The sequence below is a fragment of the Ascidia mentula genome, chromosome 4, assembly GCF_947561715.1.
Source record: "Ascidia mentula chromosome 4, kaAscMent1.1, whole genome shotgun sequence".
Lineage (NCBI taxonomy): Eukaryota > Metazoa > Chordata > Ascidiacea > Phlebobranchia > Ascidiidae > Ascidia > Ascidia mentula.
This window is the reverse complement of record NC_138569.1, coordinates 8,880,366-8,899,563: the sequence shown is the minus strand read 5'-3', so window position 1 is coordinate 8,899,563 and position 19,198 is coordinate 8,880,366. Positions and strand designations below refer to the sequence as shown.

Here is a 19,198-nt window from a genome sequence, read left to right as displayed (position 1 = left end):
TTCCTGTGACAATTTTTTTTGCCATTGCGTAGAAAAGGGTTAGGGCCAACATTAAATTGCAAATTGGTTGAGGTTTTTTGTGATTCATTTTTTCGCAAAACCATCTTGCATTTTTTTGCAGCCCATTTAGCTAAAATAATGACTGATCGGGGGCCTAAATGACCCCTAGGTGGTGCTTTAAGCAACTATCTTGCAACTAATTTTCAACTTACTGCGTAGCCAAGAGGCGGGCCTAACATAAAATCACAAATTAAGGTATACTTCTGTGATTCAATTTTGAGCTACATCCCCTTGAACATTTTGGTGGTTTTTCAACTAAACTTTTCACAGCACCCTGCACCAAACGTCTGACTGACTGAGAAGAGCAAAAAATGCACTAAAACTGCACTAAACACGCTGAAAATCGCCCTGGCTACACCACGTGACTTCTTGCTCGTTCAACCAGAAAATTGACCCCAACGCATCACCGGTTGCCTTGTGACGAAACTGAGACTATCTATGACGCAGGAGTACAAGACGGGCATTCCCCGCGGGCAAAACTATTTTAATAGAATTACTGATATGCGGTCTTAAACGATACATTTTGCTGCAAAATCCAGTTCCATTTTTTATCAAAATATTGATTAAGAGAGACAAATGCCTCCAGGGGGTGGTTAAACCATTTTTCCAGAGACTAAGTTTGATCAAAATTTGCCCCAAACCCCATTAAAACTGCTCTAAACATCCTAAAATTCGCCGTGACAACAGCACACGCATGTGCGCTCATTCAACCGCACAATTGACCAAAAATCAACTTACATTTTTGCAACCTTTGTAGCTAAAATATTGTCCGACCAGGGTGCAAAATGCTAGGTGGGCGCTTTAAGCAACTATTCTGCAACTAATTTTGGCCTGAATGCGTACACAAGAGGCGGAACTAACATAAAATGACAAATGAAGATGTACTTCTTTGATTCTACTTTTAGCTGCTTCCCCTTCAACTAAATTTTGACAACACTCAGCACCAAATGACTTGTTGACTAAAAAACTCAAAAATGCAGTAATACTGCACCAAACAGGTTGAAAATCGCCCTGGAAACAACACATACGTCTCTGCCCATTCAAAGCTAAATTTGATCTTAATGCATTACCGGTTGCTTTGTTACGTGTCGGCTTTCTTTGTGACGAGGAGAACATGGCGGGCATTCCCCGCTAGCAAAACTTTTTTTAATAAAAATGTTGATATGCTGTCTTTTTAGCCCACTATCTACAGTTTATCAAAATATGGTAATTGCTTGCATATTTAACACCATAGCAAGAAATGGCGAGAATACAACACTTTTTGCTGTTATTTTTAGTTATATATTTGAATTGAAATTGGAATCAATATAGTACTAACCTTAACTTACTAATAGTTCAGCTCGAAACTCTACCCACGTTTCAAGTAATTTGAAAATTATTTGCAACTTTTTTTTATCTCTTCGTATGCAAAAAGTGCCCTCCTGGAAGTCATGCGTGGCGGAGACAATCTTGCGGAGCCACTTGGAGGAGCCGTAGCACAGATTTCTATGTCCTATAGGCTTATATGTGTATCATATCAAATTGGGCGAAAACTTCGTGACTCGGTGTAATAGTATTTTCCGTAATGACGAGGCATTGGGTTGGGTTGCTGCATTTTTCTTTGCGATTGATATATTTAATGTGCTTTTTTATTTACTATGTGAAAATCTTTCTTAAAAGGTTATTGATAAGGCAAATTATCCAATTTAAATCCTTTAAACAATTAAAGTACATCCACTTAGGCCTACAGTTAAAATAAGCATGATAAAATAATAGACATAATGTTATTGTGATTTAGAAAATAGGCATGGGTCTTACCCAGGCGCAGATTGCATTAGCTGTTTTGTCTGGAGTTAGCCTGTTTTTTCACCTATGTTCAGCTGGCAATTTTATTCCTGGGGCAACAACTTGGTTTATTGGGACAATATTCAAGCATATTCATTCGCTATGTAACATTGCAGGTATATATTGATTTCCTAATTTGTAGAATATTGTAGGGGAAGTTTATAGCTTCAATTGTACTTTTATGTTGCAGCTCGTCTTGGATTGTTGTCCACTGTTGTACTTATTCTCTGTGAACACCATATCCCTGACACTGTTCGAGCTTATGTTTCAAGATATGAAAGCCAAAATATCCCAGTGTACTTAACTAAATTTCTTACTGTTTCTTGTAAGTATATGGACCCAAGGTTAATATTCAGTTGAAATGCATTGGTTGTTCTTTTACATAGGATCGTATGTTTAGCCATGTGTGAGAGTATATAGAATCAAGGATATAAAAAGGACAAACTGGTTAATTTAAAGATTTCATTGAACCATGGTGGTACATGCAAGAGTTGACATAAGTACCCATACCGGATTGGAAAGTTTGTTTTGTGCATGGAGGATTTTGTTTCGGCGATCGTTAATTGCGCGGCAGACCGCAATGTTTTTTCGTATGTTAATGCATTAGCTAATTAATATTGCGCGGATTATTGGTAAATTTTCGCACGACATTTTTTCCAATCTGGTACCCATGTAGCATGTGGAAAATAACATGTAGATGGTATTTAAAGATATTCACAAAACTCAAATAAATGAGATAATGAGATAATAAAAAAAAATGTGTTAGCATTGTCAATGGCCTACAACCTTCAGCTATCAACTAAGTTTGACTAAAAGATATTTTTTCATAAAAATTATATCAAAAATGCAAATATATAAAGTAAAAAAATTGATTTCTATGCATCATGTACCAAAAAAAATTTTTATTTTCATTTAAATACAATATTTGCAGTATTTGCCACTGGTGTGCGATTTATTTTGCCTGGACCCGTTGAAAGTTTTTCACGAATTTATAAACTTGGACTGCTTCTAAATTTTGCTGCTGCTGTTATTGCTGCTATCGATGCAAATTCTAATTACACTGGAAGTAGAAGCTTACTAAGAAGAAAAGCACAACGGAACCACAGTTCAGAATCTTCAAGATCAAGGTTGGCAAACATAAATTGTATACAGTTTTGTTTTATACTTTGTAGTTACCAAACTGTTTGCCTACATTACTGAAACACCACTGAGACTTAACAAAAACTAAATTAATGTAAATAAAAAAGTAACTAGAAACATGAAATAGAATTTAATCTTTTACTGTAACAATACTTAATATGGCAGTAGTTTAATACTTTTGTCAACACAATTTATGTCCTGTTGGTCCATTTATAGGCTTTCCTTCTTTTTTGATTTTATGTTAAACTGAATTTAAAATAACAATAGGTTCACAGGCTTTCAAATAATAAATACCACCTGGCAGCTTGCAGTTTATTTATCGACAGACAGGATTTGTTGTTTCGAAACTTCTGCTGGTTGACTTAAGTTACTACTCTGTACGCGGAATAGGTCAAAAAATCAAAACAGAGTGGATTTATTTTTGGGTGTGATTAATCATGCTCTGCCGTTTCCCCTATAGTTTCCTGTCTTGCTGCAATGTTGTCTTTCTATGCAGGAACTGTTTTAGATTGCACTATGTTTCTTAACAGCAGTTTGCAGAATACTTCCTTTTTATTCTATTGAAGTGGCCATTTCTTCTAATGCCAAACTTGAAAGAACGGCTTGCATGGAAATTGCATGTGATTAGCATACATCATGTGACTTGTGCCTGCAGGAATTAGTCTATCTGCCAGTGTTCTGAGAAGTAAAGGATGAGATGTTGCAGTACAATGATGTGACTAGATTTCATTGTTAAGTTATTTAAAACCAATTGCCACTTAGACAGATACCAGTTTATTTGCTTATTCTTATTTTGTTGCAAATCGTCTCGAGTATTATGTGCAAGTTTCTCAAATGAAGGGATAAAGAGCGTTGCTGGTATAGAACAATGGTTCCTTTGGAAAGTCACATGCTTCCTGTGATGTCATAAACTTTCCAGTATTTCAGACCAACCATGTTGCAATTAGTTGGTTGTTTGCCAAGGTTTCAATGTAGCCTCTTAAGGAGTTCACCAAAAGAAAGTTTCAGTTGTTGCAATTGACTTAACATGAGTGCGTCAACTCTTTGAAAACACATAACATAACTTCTTGAACTGTGCAAGGTTGATTATTGATATATTTTTAATAATCAGCTGTTTTTGTTTATTATATTCTATATTTGTCAACCGGATGTAGTATCAGCGCAATCAGGAAGTTATACTCAACTGTGTACAAACAATTTTGTGTCAGATAGTTGCAAGAAAATAGCATTGTAACACACTAAAGAGTGTATGCTAGGAAAGCAATGATACTTAAACTTGGTTGAAACCTTCAGATTAATGGGAAACTGTTGTCAAACATTGTGCCCATGTCTACAAGGCAAAGATGAGGTAAACGGAAGCTCTCTAAAAAAGTAGCTGCAACAGGCAAAACTGGGACCGTTTTTTTTTTTAGGAAGAAGAGCCGTTGCTTGGGGCCCATTCAGTAATCGATAAACCATGTGTAAGCCAACCATCCATGGTGCAGTCCTGTGATGATTTGTTTAGTAACTATGACACCATCACTATTACAAGGTGGTAAAGGCTTTTAATTTTTAATGAAAAAGAGGGAATTTTGTTTGTTTGCCAGCTTTCTTGGTAAAAATGTTTTCGTTTGTGGTTCCAACTCTCGAACAAATTCTTTCAAAGATCTTTTATTTAGGAAGTGACAGCAAACTTACAGTCTTGTTTAGAATAAAATTTTAAAGCAAAATAGGAAAAACCTTTTTACACTCCTATTCCTGTTCAATTGAGTTTTATAGAGATAAGGGTTTTCTTTACTTTACATATATACATCGTTTCCAAAATCAAATGACACAAGCTTTGCTATAGCACACACAGTACCAACACAACACACATTGGAAATTGTAGAATAACGTAGCCACATGTTTTATTAATCACTCTGTCAGGTCCTTTGGGATTTCTAACAAACATTTATTTGGAAAATTCGGTTTATTATTCAAAAGTCACTACCAGATGTGCCTTTTTTGTAAACCTGTTAGCTGTAATTGTGTGAAATTTTTCAGCACTACATCTGATGATGAAATTCCATCAAAGCGTAGAAGAACTGCAATGGAGTTGCTCCAGACTGAAACCAGTTACTTGCGAAATCTAAACACAATAATTAAGGTAAAGTCAAACATTTTGTGGTAAGCCTTTTAAACTGTCATACTTGTATTTGGTGAATTTTTGGTAAAAGATTACTTTAATATAAAAATGCCTAAATCAAATGAAGTTAAATTTTTACAAGAAAGAAATATAATATGCAATGGTGACCTTGTTTTTTTTGTTAAAAGCTTGCATTTTTGTTTTGAAATGCACCCAATTAAACTTGGTGCTTTTCTTGCATTTTGATCTAGGTTTATAAGGAGCCTTTAGAAAAAATGGCATCAGAGGGGCGACCCTTATTGGCTCAAGAAGACATTCGGACAGCTTTTGGTGGAATTTCAGACATTGCATCACTTCACTCTGCCATACATCAGGATCTAAGTGACCTAATTGATGACTGGAACGAAGACTGCTGCATTGCCAACATTATCATCAAATATGAAGAGAAGCTCATGAAGGCAAGGCATAATTGTCACACTTGTTATGTGCAGTATGTGTATATAGTTCAATCTCAGGGCCAAAGGGTCATAAAGACCTATAAATTTTATAGCCTGTCACTGCTAGTAATAAATGTACCTGTTTAACAGAAGTCTCAGTTAACCATAAAATTCATTTTCTAGAAGATGTGCAGTGTGCATTATTTGCTTGTAACTTGAATATGTGTTGATTGGACAACTTTTTCCATTCCCTAATACCCCTCAAAACATCAAATTTGTTAGTTGTTTTAATTACCAAACATTATTGAAAAAATATGTTTAGATCTGCAATGCAACAATTGGAAACATTGTAGATAGTCATGACTCATGCATATTTACATGTAATTATTTGAAAACTCATATTTTAACTATGAAGTCATATAAGCAATTTATGTCTTTAAAATTGTTTATTTTGATGCTGCCCTTGACATCGCATGGCAAACAACCCATGATGTATTTTATTACCAGGTTTACCCTCCCTACGTTAACTACTTTGATTTGGGAAAGGAAACTCTTCTGAAACGTCAGAAATCAAGCGCTGATTTGGACAAGTTCTTAAAAGACTGTTTTAATGAACCTCAAAGCTTGAAGCAACCACTTGATGCATTACTTATCCGGCCTGTGCAACGATTACCGAGCATGTCACTGATCATAAATGGTAAGATATGGCGATGTGGTGACTTTCTAAACATATTTGTAGAATTTAGGATTGTACCTGATAGTGACACTGTTGCATTCTTTGTAATGTTGTATTAAATTTTTGACCTGTTTTGCAGATTTAAGAAGGAGAACCCCGGACACACTGAAAGATCATAAAAAGTTAAATGAAGCAGGTGATGTTCTTAAGAAAGTCCTATCACATATCAATGAAGACAAGAGAAAAACAGAAGGCAAAATGAAAATGGTGGACATTGTGTATGAGGTAATAATAATTTGTGTATCATTGAAGTTTTCATAAAATCCATAATTTTTTTATGAAATTCAGTACCCGTATCAGTGTCAACTTGATTCAACTCTCAAGCTATTACTACAGCCAGTTTATTTGAACAAAAAATATCAAGTTTCTCATTTCTGGTTTTTAAAATTAGCTGGTATTCTTGTTAGAACATTTTTTGCATTTTGTTACAGACTTTGGTTTATTTGCTTAAATATAAATATATCTTTTACCTATTGTTTGCCTCTGTTAAAAATATATTTAATTAAAAATGGCTAATGAGCCCAAACAAGACCAGAAACCTTCAGGCGGGTATCAAGTCATGTGACCAATACACACTTCCTCAGTAATATCATATGCATAATTGAAAATATTTATAGTATGTAAATATGTATGACAGGTAGATGGTTGTCCGGTTGAGGTGGTGTCTTCCAACCGAATGTTTATCACACGTATTGATGTCACCACACTCACTGACGGCTTCTACAGGGTTGGGGAACGCCTTGCTCTTTATTTGCTCACAGATGTACTGGAAATCGCTAAATGGAGAAACAGATCCCACGGAAAATCTGCACCATTGCTGAAGGTTTGTTCAAAGCTATTCAAATGCTGTTTTCTGTTGTGGCTGGTTGATACTTGTAGTTGTAGGTTTGGCTCGCTTTTAACGACCTTTATTCAAGCTTCAACTTTTGTTCATAGAAATTTAAAAAAATGCAGTAACTCGTATTTACAAGCTGCATATTTTAGACCAAATTGACTATATTTTATACATTGTCCTGTCAAAATGTCAATTTTGTGTTCTTCATTGTCCACAGCTACAAAGGTGTATTTTATATTACAAATTCTCTTTTCCATTTTGAAGTGCTTGCTCAAAATACATTTTTGACTGGAAAAAATAAAATACGTTTATTTTTCAGCACATACAGATTCTTCCTTTATCTAACGTGGTAAAAGTTTTTGATGTGTCAGATTGTGAAGAGAGCCGGAACATGTTTGCCATCAAATATATCAACCCTGGAAACTCCATTTATGAAGTGTCAGGTTGTATGATTTACAAGTAGAACTTTTAGTAGTGTCATATCAGTTAAAGTCTTACCAGCAACAAAAAGTCATTTAAATTGGAGCCCCTGGTATATAAATTATGGATGACATTGCATTTCTAATATGTTTGTGTATTGTGCACTTTGTATCAGTGCACTTTGTTTCGCATTAAACCCCTTCTAAGTATTATTCTAATAATTTTAGCCAATTCTGGAGAGGAAAAGTTTTGTGTGCTTCATATTCTTGATGACAAAACTTTTAAATCCAAATGGATTAAATCCTTGTCTCAGCAAGTTCTTCAAATAAGGAAGTTAAACAATATTGATGATGTCCTGACAAAAATGGAACCTCCAGACCTTGCGGTAAACTATAAATATGCTTTCCTGGAAGTAACTACATAATGTTGGATCAAACATTTGTATATTAGCACACTATACAGTGTACATAGCATGCTGTGTTTACTAGAGCAAATACATTGTTGTAACATTGCCACTTACCACAACCTAATTGATTCTGGGAACCATTCCCCATTCTGTTGCAATTGACCCTGACGATTTCCACCTTCGTAGAAATGTTAATTTCAGGCTAAAATCTGTCAGTCTTGATATGAAAGACAAATATTCAGTTGTGTGAAGGGCGTGTTGTGAGGAAGTGGTGGGCGTTTTCAATTTAACCCACTTCTTGTATTGTTTTATTGAAATTGAGGGTGCTTTTAACAAAGCGAAATATATTTGTCTTACAAAGGCTGACATATTTTAGCCTGAATTAACGTTTCTGTGATTGTAACATTACAACAAACTACTATCAAATTAACAATTTTAAGCAACTAAAATACAATTCACTTTTTTAGAACTTGGTAAGAAAAGGATCCAAGTTGTACAAAAAGCTCAAGGGAAAACATAAGGCTGACTAAACAACTTTGAAAAACCATTTATGACCTTCGAAACTTCACAGATTGCTTTTTACAGTTTTAATTCAACTTTTAATTTTTGGTTTCAAGTGAATGTTACTTTCTATGTTGTATCATAATGTATTGTGATATCTTTTATTGACACTTCTATATCTTGTAGTGAATCACAGTGATGCTTGATGTCTAGGTATACTTAACATTTACACAAAGACCCATGGAACTTCTCATGACAGTTTTAACAAAAGAGATTACAATCTATACCTCATCTTCTTTATTGCAAAAAATGGCTGTATTTGTGTACCTTGCACAATCATTAAAGCTTGGCCTTTAGCTGTTTTTTTGACAATGCAAACTCAGTTAATATAACACATTCTCCGTTTCAATTGATGGTCGATAGCTGCCAATTTTATGTGCCTGATATTTTGTGTGCAAATTTAAGTAATTTAATTCTTCAATTTTTTGTTGCATTATTTCTGAAGTATCGGGTATATCGTTTTCCACCTACTGCATGAATAACTTGTTTAATTTGGTACTTGTATATTTTCAAAAAAATGCTTGTTAATTTTCAGATGTAGTTGCATGCTTGCGGAAATTTGTAAACTATTATTGGCAGTCACCCTTTTCAGGCTAGCATGTTGCAAATAGGCAAGCTTTTTAAGTATTTTCTGTTTAAAATGCATGGAAATATTTACTGTTGTGGTGCATTTTGGTGACATTGTTTTTGTATGGCTGAATCACACAAGCCCTGACGAAGACGTCAAAACGTCTGCACAAAATACTAACACTACCGTATATCTGACTCCTGATAAAAAGGCTACTCTCTAACCCAAAGTCAATCTGTCGGTTTAATGCATAAATAACAGTCGCACGAATATTACAATAAAACGTTACAAACCACGCGTACTAAAGTTTATGTCTGTTTGTCTTGAAAATTATCGACTTAATGTCTTGACTTAAATGACTCTATGCGACTCTCCGTGACTCTATATTTCTCTACATGACTCCCTATGACTCCCCCTTTTACCCAAAGATGTGTGGCTTATATAGAAAACGCATACAGGGTCGTTTGGGTTCGGACTGATACGTGACTCATTTAAAAAGACAGCTGTGTTGATGGAAGGGTCACGTAATTTGAATAGCCGGATAATTAGCTGTCTTCCGTGCATACAATAAACATCGCGTTATCCGCCGTATGTTGAAATGGGTTCGTGGCGTATTACTCGACGTTAATAAAAATACAGATGCCACGTAAACACAACACAACATACGAGAAATGTGACGTCAGATACATAAAAACTCCCGTCCTCGTAAATGTTTTCCGAACAAGTGTTTATGGTTCCTCAACATTAATCTTGTCCTTTGATAGATTGAATATTTGTTCTTGTTGCGAATTGTCCATATCTTTTGATGTGATTTCCTTGTTCAACTCCTGGTTGTACTCGTATATAGATTGCAGTTGTTACTCCCGCACGAGTATAGACGGTGGTGATCGTTGAAAGTTGAAAGATTGCGTACGCCGTCGAAATATGCGCCAATCGAACTCCGGAAATCGTAAGAGATCGTTGTGTTGTCAAAATCGTACATTTTGAGATGTCCGTGCTGAACACTCGAACGTAATCATCAACGTATCTTCTCGTATCTGTCAAAAAAACTCGAACATCCTGCCGTTATATCTAGGCCTAATGTTAACACAAAACATAGCAGATAAAAGTTATAACACACAAACAAGGATATAATAATGTACATCAAGAGTCGCTGTTGTTTACTTTGACGCGCAGGGGACATGAATGAGTGACACTGAATAGCTCATGTTTACGAGTCATATAAGGGACTTTATTGTTGCCATGTGAGGTCACTATAGCGCTAATATCGTCACAGCGAAAAATTAATCAACACGATTATCATAACTTGTGAGTAACTATACTGTCCGTTAAGGTCGTGCATACCAATACAGATAGGTTCGACATGAGGCGTGTGTTCAAAAATCCCAATTAGTTAAACGAACAAGCTTTTGTACTGAGCAGAGTTGGCAAAGTTTGACGGTCAGTGTGGGCTAAAAAGGATTTGCAAATGTGAAATGTAACTTGCGCCTTGGCCGTATGCACAAATCTCCCACATTGCATTGTATAGACACGCAGTATTTAGAGAGTGATGAATGCCTTCTGCGGTCTGTAAAATAAGTCGCTTTTTTATTTTACCAGTGCATTTGGAACTTCGTAGGTTAATCACTGCGAATTATTTTTTACCTACGGCTCCCAAGCCTGGCTTCAGTGCTCAGTAATCAAGTTTGTAACGTCTGATCACTTGCGAAAAATGTGGCGTGTTAAGGTGCCTTGCGACTAGCAGTTATATGCTCTTCGAGTCTTTGCTCGGTGAATAAAAAATGATTCAGTCTGTGTCGAGGGGACACGGTCGCGAGATGTCGCGCTTGCCCAAATGCTTTTGCATAAAAACACCAATTTCGCGTCATGTTGTGCATTTCTCCTGCTATTTTCCTTCAGCAAGTTCAAAAATTAAATAAACATTAACGTTTTGGAAACACGTAGCCATGTCGAATCTAGAATAACTGTTATACAATTTCCTTTAACGATTCTGACAGTTACTTACAAGGGACACAAAGTAAAGTCAGGCGGTTCGTTGCAAATCGATATATCGTTACAGCTACCTCACATGAATGAAATGTTTGTGTTTACAGACGTAAACGGTGGTGATTTAGATTTGCATTAAGCTCATGTCAATTAATAAATGGGCCGAAAAATCATACATGAAAGCTGTTAATTAGTAATCTCTTGCTTCGAATAGCCATAACAACCCCTAAACTAGCACGAGGGTTTCTCCTAATGAGGGACAAAATAAAATGAGTAAAAAATGCATGCAGGCTGGGCGACCTCGTTTGCGCAATGTAAGAAATAACGTGTCAGGCCCCTTAGCTGACGTCATGCCTCCGTGAGGACTCTAAGCAGACAATGTTATGACCATTTTTCCACAATCAACCCTAAGTTGCCAGCAGTGACGTATGTTAAAGAAAATAATCTAACGTTTCGGACATGATTTAATTAAATCTAAAAAACACTTCTCAAAGTGTATTCGCGTGTGACGTAAACTTATTGAGATGCAAGCGTTATTACAACATTATAATATCAACGAATATGAGATTGACATAACCACTACGGTCAGGCTTATGCTTATAACTATAAAAACGGTTTGACATTTGACAAAACATACTTAACAGCAGTTTGGCATTTTCTTACACAATCAGGCGCATAAAATCAAGAGAAAAACAAACGTCATACCTCATTATTGTTCGAAATGTTTGTTTCGAACTTTGTCCTTGATGGAGAACATCGAGAAATGTCTGAAAAACTTGTTTGACATGGTTAAAAATCTATGGTTAGTACAAATGTTAATTTTTAGACACAAGGAATTACCCATATTTGCAGTTAGTTCTATAGTTTGCGCAGATTATTAATTAGAAGGTTTAAATGCCCGTTCAAATATCACGTCGTTGGGTGGCACCAAATTTATGTATGGCTGAATCACACAAGCCCTGACGAAGACGTCAAAACGTCTGCACAAAATACTAACACTACCGTATATCTGACTCCTGATAAAAAGGCTACTCTCTAACCCAAAGTCAATCTGTCGGTTTAATGCATAAATAACAGTCGCACGAATATTACAATAAAACGTTACAAACCACGCGTACTAAAGTTTATGTCTGTTTGTCTTGAAAATTATCGACTTAATGTCTTGACTTAAATGACTCTATGCGACTCTCCGTGACTCTATATTTCTCTACATGACTCCCTATGACTCCCCCTTTTACCCAAAGATGTGTGGCTTATATAGAAAACGCATACAGGGTCGTTTGGGTTCGGACTGATACGTGACTCATTTAAAAAGACAGCTGTGTTGATGGAAGGGTCACGTAATTTGAATAGCCGGATAATTAGCTGTCTTCCGTGCATACAATAAACATCGCGTTATCCGCCGTATGTTGAAATGGGTTCGTGGCGTATTACTCGACGTTAATAAAAATACAGATGCCACGTAAACACAACACAACATACGAGAAATGTGACGTCAGATACATTTTCAAATTGGCAAATTTGTATTACATACGAATATACTGTTTCACGTGTCTTGGCCATGTTTACCTGTGAGTTGTGAATAAGGAAAGGGGTTAATACAAAATACAAGGCAAGAAATGACTATTGAGCTGGGAAGAAACATGGAAATGACACACGTATTTCTTTCGCCTAAATACAAAAAAAAATTACAACTTGACAACGCAAATAAACTCTTTTGCAATTTGGTGCAGCACACTAGTAAGCTTTATAGTTTCATTTTAACAACACGTGCCTTCAGATCACTGCTTATTCTAATAGCGAATTTAAATCATTGAAATTTATGTGTGTGTGCAGAACCGCTCATCCGGTGGCAGGCACCAGAGACAAGGTAACATAGCCACCCTTGGTGTCTTAATTTTGGAGCCTAGCATGGTGTCAGGATTGCTGCAATTATCTTAAATGACGAAATGAATTCGGTTTTGTCTGAATACGAGGCCTCATTGGCGGAATTGACATTTAACAGTAAACCTCTGATAAATATGCTGACTGTTTTGGCTGAAGAAAATGTAAACTATGCGTCGAATATTGTCAAGATCATTGAATCTCGTCTTGTAAAGGTACGATTGTCTGTAATAGTTTTGAGACGTGCATCACATTATTGTGAATTCATCAAGTAATGGTTGTATTGTAAAATCAGTAAATGGTTCTATAATACACATGCATCCAACTTAAAAATCTTTATTTTCAGGTCCAGTTTAAAAAAAAGATGCCGGTTATGTACCTGATAGACTCAATTGTCAAAAACTTTGGTGATGTTTACATGAGTCTGTTCAGTCGAAATCTGGTTTCCAATTTCCTCAACATATTTGAGACGGTAACCAATGCTATATGATAGCCTATACCAGCCAGATTGGAAAGTTTGTTTTTTGCGCAGAGGATTTTGTTTTGGCGATCGTTAATTGCGTGGGCGATCACAATGTTTTTTTGTATGTTAATGCATTAGCTCATTAATATTGCGCAGATTATCGGTAAATTTATGCAAAGGTGCACGGAGGATAAATTGACATTTTTTTCCGCCTATTATACCAGTGTGTTGTTTTTACTGTTTAGCTCAGTTTTTCAACAAAATTTAACAATTTTAGTGTGCCACTTGAGCTTCACAAATGTTAAACCTATTCTGTATTTATTCAGGCTGATGGTAAGACAAGGGGAGACCTGTATAAACTAAGATCTACTTGGGACAATACTTTCTCAAACAAACTACTTTACAAACTGGATCATTCCATTCGAACAATAGATCATAACTGGCCCATGAGAAGGAAAAGGAAACTGTCAAAATCAAGAAATCCCCTTTCCCTGGTGAATTATCAAAATAGTGTTGAAATTTTATTTCTGGTTCATTTCTAGAATGTAGGTTATGAATGTGCATAAAAGTTATGGTAAGCCTACATGTGGCAAAAAAAACAATCTACTCACTTTACATAAATAGAAAGAAAATTGAAAAACAGTTGCTGGATATATCTTGACATTTTTGTATTGCAAGATGTTTCTCGTACAGGGTGAATCCCCACCATTGCAAAATATCTCTACGGATGAGGAGGTTAATCACATGGTGCCTTTAGCGACCAATGAAGAGGTGGAAGAACTTGTTGAAGAGGAAGAAATTGAATTGGTTTGTTTAATTTTTTTTTCTGTTTTAAGTGTTTCATTGGTAACTGAGTTGGAAGTAAGAATTTGGCATAACTTTATAAATGTTTAGCTGCAGACAATAGTGCACACAGTTTGGCCAAAAAGCTCTTGAAACAGAGTACACTACTCTCTGTAAGCTCTTTTGCTTGTATATTAATAAATGTTTTTCTGTTTAGGATGAAGATGCTCTAGCTGCACTGGAAGAAAAGCTGAAGAAACGACAAGCGGAGTTGAGCAGATTAGAGTACTTGGAGTCTACACAAGTAGATGATCCTTACCAACCAAAAAACAGCATAGAAGGTATTGTAGGATAGGCTTATGCTCAGCATTTTTTATTGTAGCCTACCTGCGCTAAACAAATTTATAGGTTGCACAAACAAAGGAAACAAAAAGGTTTACACATTAGATTATTTTAATCCTAGCAGCCACAGTGTATTTGTGTAATTATCTCTCCATCTTTTTGTGTTGGGCATGTTGTGTGAAATGTTTGTTCTGAAAATAAGCACATGAAATAGCATGACCAAACAGTTTGTTAACCAATACCACAACTTTGCAGAACCAGACACCATTGAAAAGGTTGAAAGTGAAAGAACAATTGAACCAGAAGAAAATAATTCCTTAAAAATTGATCTTGAAGAATACCCAGTAATTCCAATGGAAACAATACGACATGACATAAACCAAGAAGAACATAAACCTGATCGGTTAGAGTTACCCACAATGTTACTGCTTATAGTATCGTTGCTGACAATTTTTTGTCTTGTGATGAAGGATTGAAGAGGTGGATTCAGACCACTGGGCATCCCACGGTAGCAGTTTTGAGCCTCAGATGAAGAGAAGAAATAAAATGATATTTGAAGATCTGGACAAGAACCGTGTCATCAGTCACTTTGATGAACCAATAGTAGAAGAGCAACAAAATCCTTGTAGGATTAATATTTGTTAGTTAGTTGTTGTCTGGCAACATTTGATTGAATTCCATGTACAGCTGAAGTTCCATTACCAGAGACAACGGCAACTTCCAAATTTACTGAAACAGCATCACAGACTTTTAAGGTTGAAACATGTGACAATTTTGTACAAAACTCTACTGAAGTGAAGGTAAAACTTGTGGTATTTCATCATAATTTAGTTGGGTTACACATGTAAATGGTCCATTTTATGGCCAAACTGATTGTTTTAACCTCTTTTGAAGGATGAAAGCACACAATATCGATACAGGAAGAAGACTAAGAACTTCATGTCACAATATAAAGTTCCAACCAAAACCATTGGCACTTACTTTAAACATAAGATGAAGGATGCAGAGACACAGTACGAGGCACAATCAGTTGGAAGCCAAGGTTAGTTTACTTGGTGATTGGTGTTATGGATAATACATTTGAATATTTTATATACCGTATAGATATTATATATAAATGAAATTTATTCTGTATTACATGTGGAATCAAAACTGTTTCTTTTTAATTTTAAACAACATATAAAAGGTCAAGCAGGAATTTTAGTTATAATTTGCGTCATGAAAATTATTGATCTTATAATTTGTACAGCCCATATTTATTAGTTTCCGTTGTTGCAGACATCGCTGCTGACAGCACATGTTTACTTATGGATGAAGACATGACTTCAAGCATTCCTTCAACCAATAAAGAATCCCAGCATAACCACTCCCTCCATATCTTGCAATCGATGCAAAAGCAGCGTGACCTCGGAATACTTTGTGACATCACACTAGCTACCCAAGGTAAGCAGATAGCTTGGAGTATTAACGTTGCTAAAAATCCTTGGTTTTGTTTATTGCAATACTATTATGTTAACTATTTCTTTACCTGTTTTAAGGTGAAATGTTTAAAGCCCATAAAGCACTGCTTGCCGCCTGCAGCGATTTCTTCCAGACACTTTTTGCCTCTGAAGAAATTAAGCAAACTCCGCTGAGTTTTATTGAACTTCAAGGAATAACAGGTGAATAAATTCATATTAGTTTGCGATGGTAATAACAGTTACATTTTAATAAATTTATATGTTTGAATCCTTGTAAAACACTTAATTTTGTACCAAGTATGTCCGAATAAAAGCTACATTTGATCTTAGATGGTTTTTGTCAATTTTCGAATATAGTAAAAATGCAATTAAATACCGGCAAATATTGTTCCTGTCATACCTATTTTTCCCAGTGATATTTTCCTTGTATTCACATTCTCAAAAACGCTCGATTGTATTTTATTTCACGATTGTATTTTATTAAGCCTCCGCGTTGAGTTTGGTCCTCGACTACATCTACACCTCGCAAGTGGTGGTTAGCGGCAATATTAAAAGCGTTCACGAAATCATTACCGCCGCCAAGCGACTGAAGATCCACAGTCTGTTTCCCGTGTGCGAAGTTTTGGAAGAAGCACTGGCCGATGACCAAGACATAACAGGTGTGTGTGTTGAAATGGCGCAATTTCTTTACACAAAAGGAAAATTCCGGCCGCCTTAGACGTGCTGGGAGTATACTTTCTCGTATGTTACTGATGCATTTCTCAAAGGTTTGAGTTAGCATGTATTGCTTCACAAGCAAACGCTTGCAATGTATTGTCTCATTGTTTTGTCAGCAGTCTAAAATTGAGTAGCTGCATGTTAGACATACGGATGATCCGTATGCAACTTGCACGTTACCAGTGTTACCAGTGTTGAAAGTAATCCAGAACGATCGCACACCGTATCCATATAATTATACAGATCGCTTTGTGGAATTTAATAAAATTCATTTATCAACTTATTTAAGAAATCTCACCTACAGCAGTGGAACACAATGCTTTATTTTTTCGTAAAAATTCAATCGTTTCGGTGATTTTTTTTTACTTTTACAACTGATTATTACCGATTATTTTTGTTTTTAAAGGCTGGGTAATATCTAACACAGAGCTGATTGCCCCCAGCGAAAGTCCTTCTGAAGTGAAACACGTTCCTTTTACTGATGAAAGTTATTACACCTCGAGGTATGGTTCCACTACTTTCTATTTATTTTCATTTTCGCTACCGGTCAAGGAGGAAAAACACAGAATAAATAATAAAATCAGTACAGAAACCAGTTCAAATCTAATGTTGCATTGTACTAAGACATCCTATTTCTTATTCAAATAGAACAATATCATAGCGCGCTCAAATTACGAAAAAAAATTAATGCTGCGGTAAGCACAGATGCGAACAACAGGATTTAGATACAGAACCTTGTGATGCGTCTTCGAGCAAACTAAGTTTTCTATTTAGCCGATAGTCGGGGCTAAATTTGTAAAAGAGTTTTTGAGCTTTCGATTTATAATGTTCTGCGCGGGAAGCTGCTACGTAAATTTTGAAATGAATGAAAAATCTGTTTGTTTTCACTGCGTATTATGCTAATTAACTAACACCAGCAATTGCGAACACAAGTGGTGGCAAATTCCGTTGTCTCTGTGAATGGTTCGAAGCCTGAATCAATTGTTAACAATGAAGTGACAAATAACAACATATAACTTGAGTAGGGAGCACATAGCCAAGGGTTACAAAGTACTACCTGTTTAAGCCAGTGGTTTCCGACTTTCATTGCGGTGAAGCACGAATTCCTCATAAAGTGTTAGGACTGTTTTAAGACGATAAATATGTATAAATATGTCTTTCTGGGTGACGACAATTTCAATGAATGATCTTGATATGTTCTTGTGCCATTCGCTAGAGCATTTGGTTTTACTCGCGAACCCGGCTTGTTGTTAATATTCTCACTTTTTAGTTCACAGATTAAGCGCCCTTCAGCGGATGACGTGGAAGTTAAAGAAGTCAAACCAGGTAAACATGAGTCAAGACAGGTTGTTTTGAATGAGCTATGAAACGAACGTGCATTAAACAATTCATTCCACGCTGTTTTTACCCACAGGAAAAAAGCTAAAACGTTCCGCGTCGGAATCGGTGGAAAATCACAAATCCATTAAAAGGGAAAAAAGAACCAGCTCGTTTAACGAGAGTTCTGGTAAAAAGAATAAACAAGGTGATTAGCGCTATTCTTGAGCATTGAATTTTAGTAAATAAATCGCTGTTAAATTCGGACAGAGCCGGAGAAGACACATCACTGTCGATATTGTACGAAAAAATTTTGGAAGGAAAAAAATCTTCGTTTTCACATGAAAAAGTCTCATGAACTGGAATATGGTACGTCATTGACGCATTTTTAAAACAAATTTTTTTTATTTATTTATTTGTTGCCGCCATTTCAAGTTAATTGTATTCCCACGCAGCTGCTCCAGACACGAAAGAAGAAGGCTTCGAAAAAAACGATGCGAATAACAACAGCGATAAACACTCCACCAACGTTTGCGAGATATGTTCCCGTCCCTTCAAATCAACAATCCAGTTAAATCATCATGTGAAAAAGGCCCACAAGGTGGCGCAAAACAAAAACGAGGCAGTTGACAGGACAAATGATAGTCACGTGGTTGGTATAAAACCAGTCAACGACAATTTTCCAAACAACGTCACGCTACAAAAGACGACCGAAGCGACAGACGATGATTCGGCAAAACTCAAACTTAAAATCTACCAATGCGAACTTTGCGAGGAAATATTCAGTGTTCAGTGTTTTTATAAAGCCCACATGGCGAGCCACAGACAAAACGCTGATGTTGGTATTGTGTAGTTTGCGCTCATGATTCCTTCCACGTTGCAACTCGGGTAGATACCATCTCGAGATGAATGTAATGTTACAAAACCTACTTCTTTTCTAATGATTTTCACCGTTTTTGAATGTTGACGTTTTTTGTGCTTCTTTAATTGTGCCCCACTGAAGAAGGAAATTTACACCTTTTTAAACTGGTTTCCGTTTTTTTCTCTTTAAACCCAGAAGACTATACTTTTGTTAAAAACTAGTGAGATCTAGGATAATTTTGCACTAAAATACCTATTGCAATAAAAATGAAAACAGACCTAGAGGTCTCCTGG

At 36.0% G+C, this 19,198-nt stretch overlaps 2 protein-coding genes across 3 annotated transcripts; both read left to right on the top strand.

The window, feature by feature from the left end:
• The first annotated feature begins 1,841 nt into the window (after window positions 1-1,841).
• On the top strand, window positions 1,842-12,541 carry LOC145897334 (protein ECT2-like). 2 transcript variants are annotated; one of them, XM_082985579.1, is made up of 11 exons: window positions 1,842-2,000; window positions 2,075-2,209; window positions 2,816-3,011; window positions 5,047-5,149; window positions 5,380-5,586; window positions 6,073-6,262; window positions 6,381-6,526; window positions 6,939-7,124; window positions 7,456-7,579; window positions 7,784-7,941; window positions 8,430-12,541. In XM_082985579.1, the coding sequence occupies exons 1-11, from the start codon at window positions 1,847-1,849 to the stop codon at window positions 8,490-8,492; spliced, it is 1,662 nt and encodes a 553-aa protein (XP_082841705.1). In that variant the 5' UTR covers window positions 1,842-1,846; the 3' UTR covers window positions 8,493-12,541. The 2 variants fall into 2 exon arrangements, with proteins under 2 accessions (XP_082841705.1, XP_082841706.1); XM_082985580.1 differs by lacking the exons at window positions 1,842-2,000; window positions 2,075-2,209; window positions 2,816-3,011 and adding exons at window positions 3,530-4,372; window positions 4,437-4,555.
• A 441-nt stretch (window positions 12,542-12,982) lies between these two features.
• LOC145899737 (uncharacterized) lies at window positions 12,983-19,170 on the top strand. Its single transcript, XM_082988641.1, has 17 exons — window positions 12,983-13,176; window positions 13,308-13,433; window positions 13,751-13,918; window positions 14,118-14,231; window positions 14,425-14,548; window positions 14,805-14,952; window positions 15,020-15,174; window positions 15,237-15,349; window positions 15,444-15,591; window positions 15,828-15,992; window positions 16,088-16,210; window positions 16,495-16,668; window positions 17,133-17,229; window positions 17,997-18,052; window positions 18,141-18,251; window positions 18,314-18,412; window positions 18,499-19,170. Exons 1-17 carry the CDS (start codon window positions 13,027-13,029, stop codon window positions 18,894-18,896), a joined length of 2,469 nt encoding a protein of 822 aa, XP_082844767.1. The 5' UTR covers window positions 12,983-13,026; the 3' UTR covers window positions 18,897-19,170.
• The last annotated feature ends 28 nt before the right edge of the window (window positions 19,171-19,198 follow it).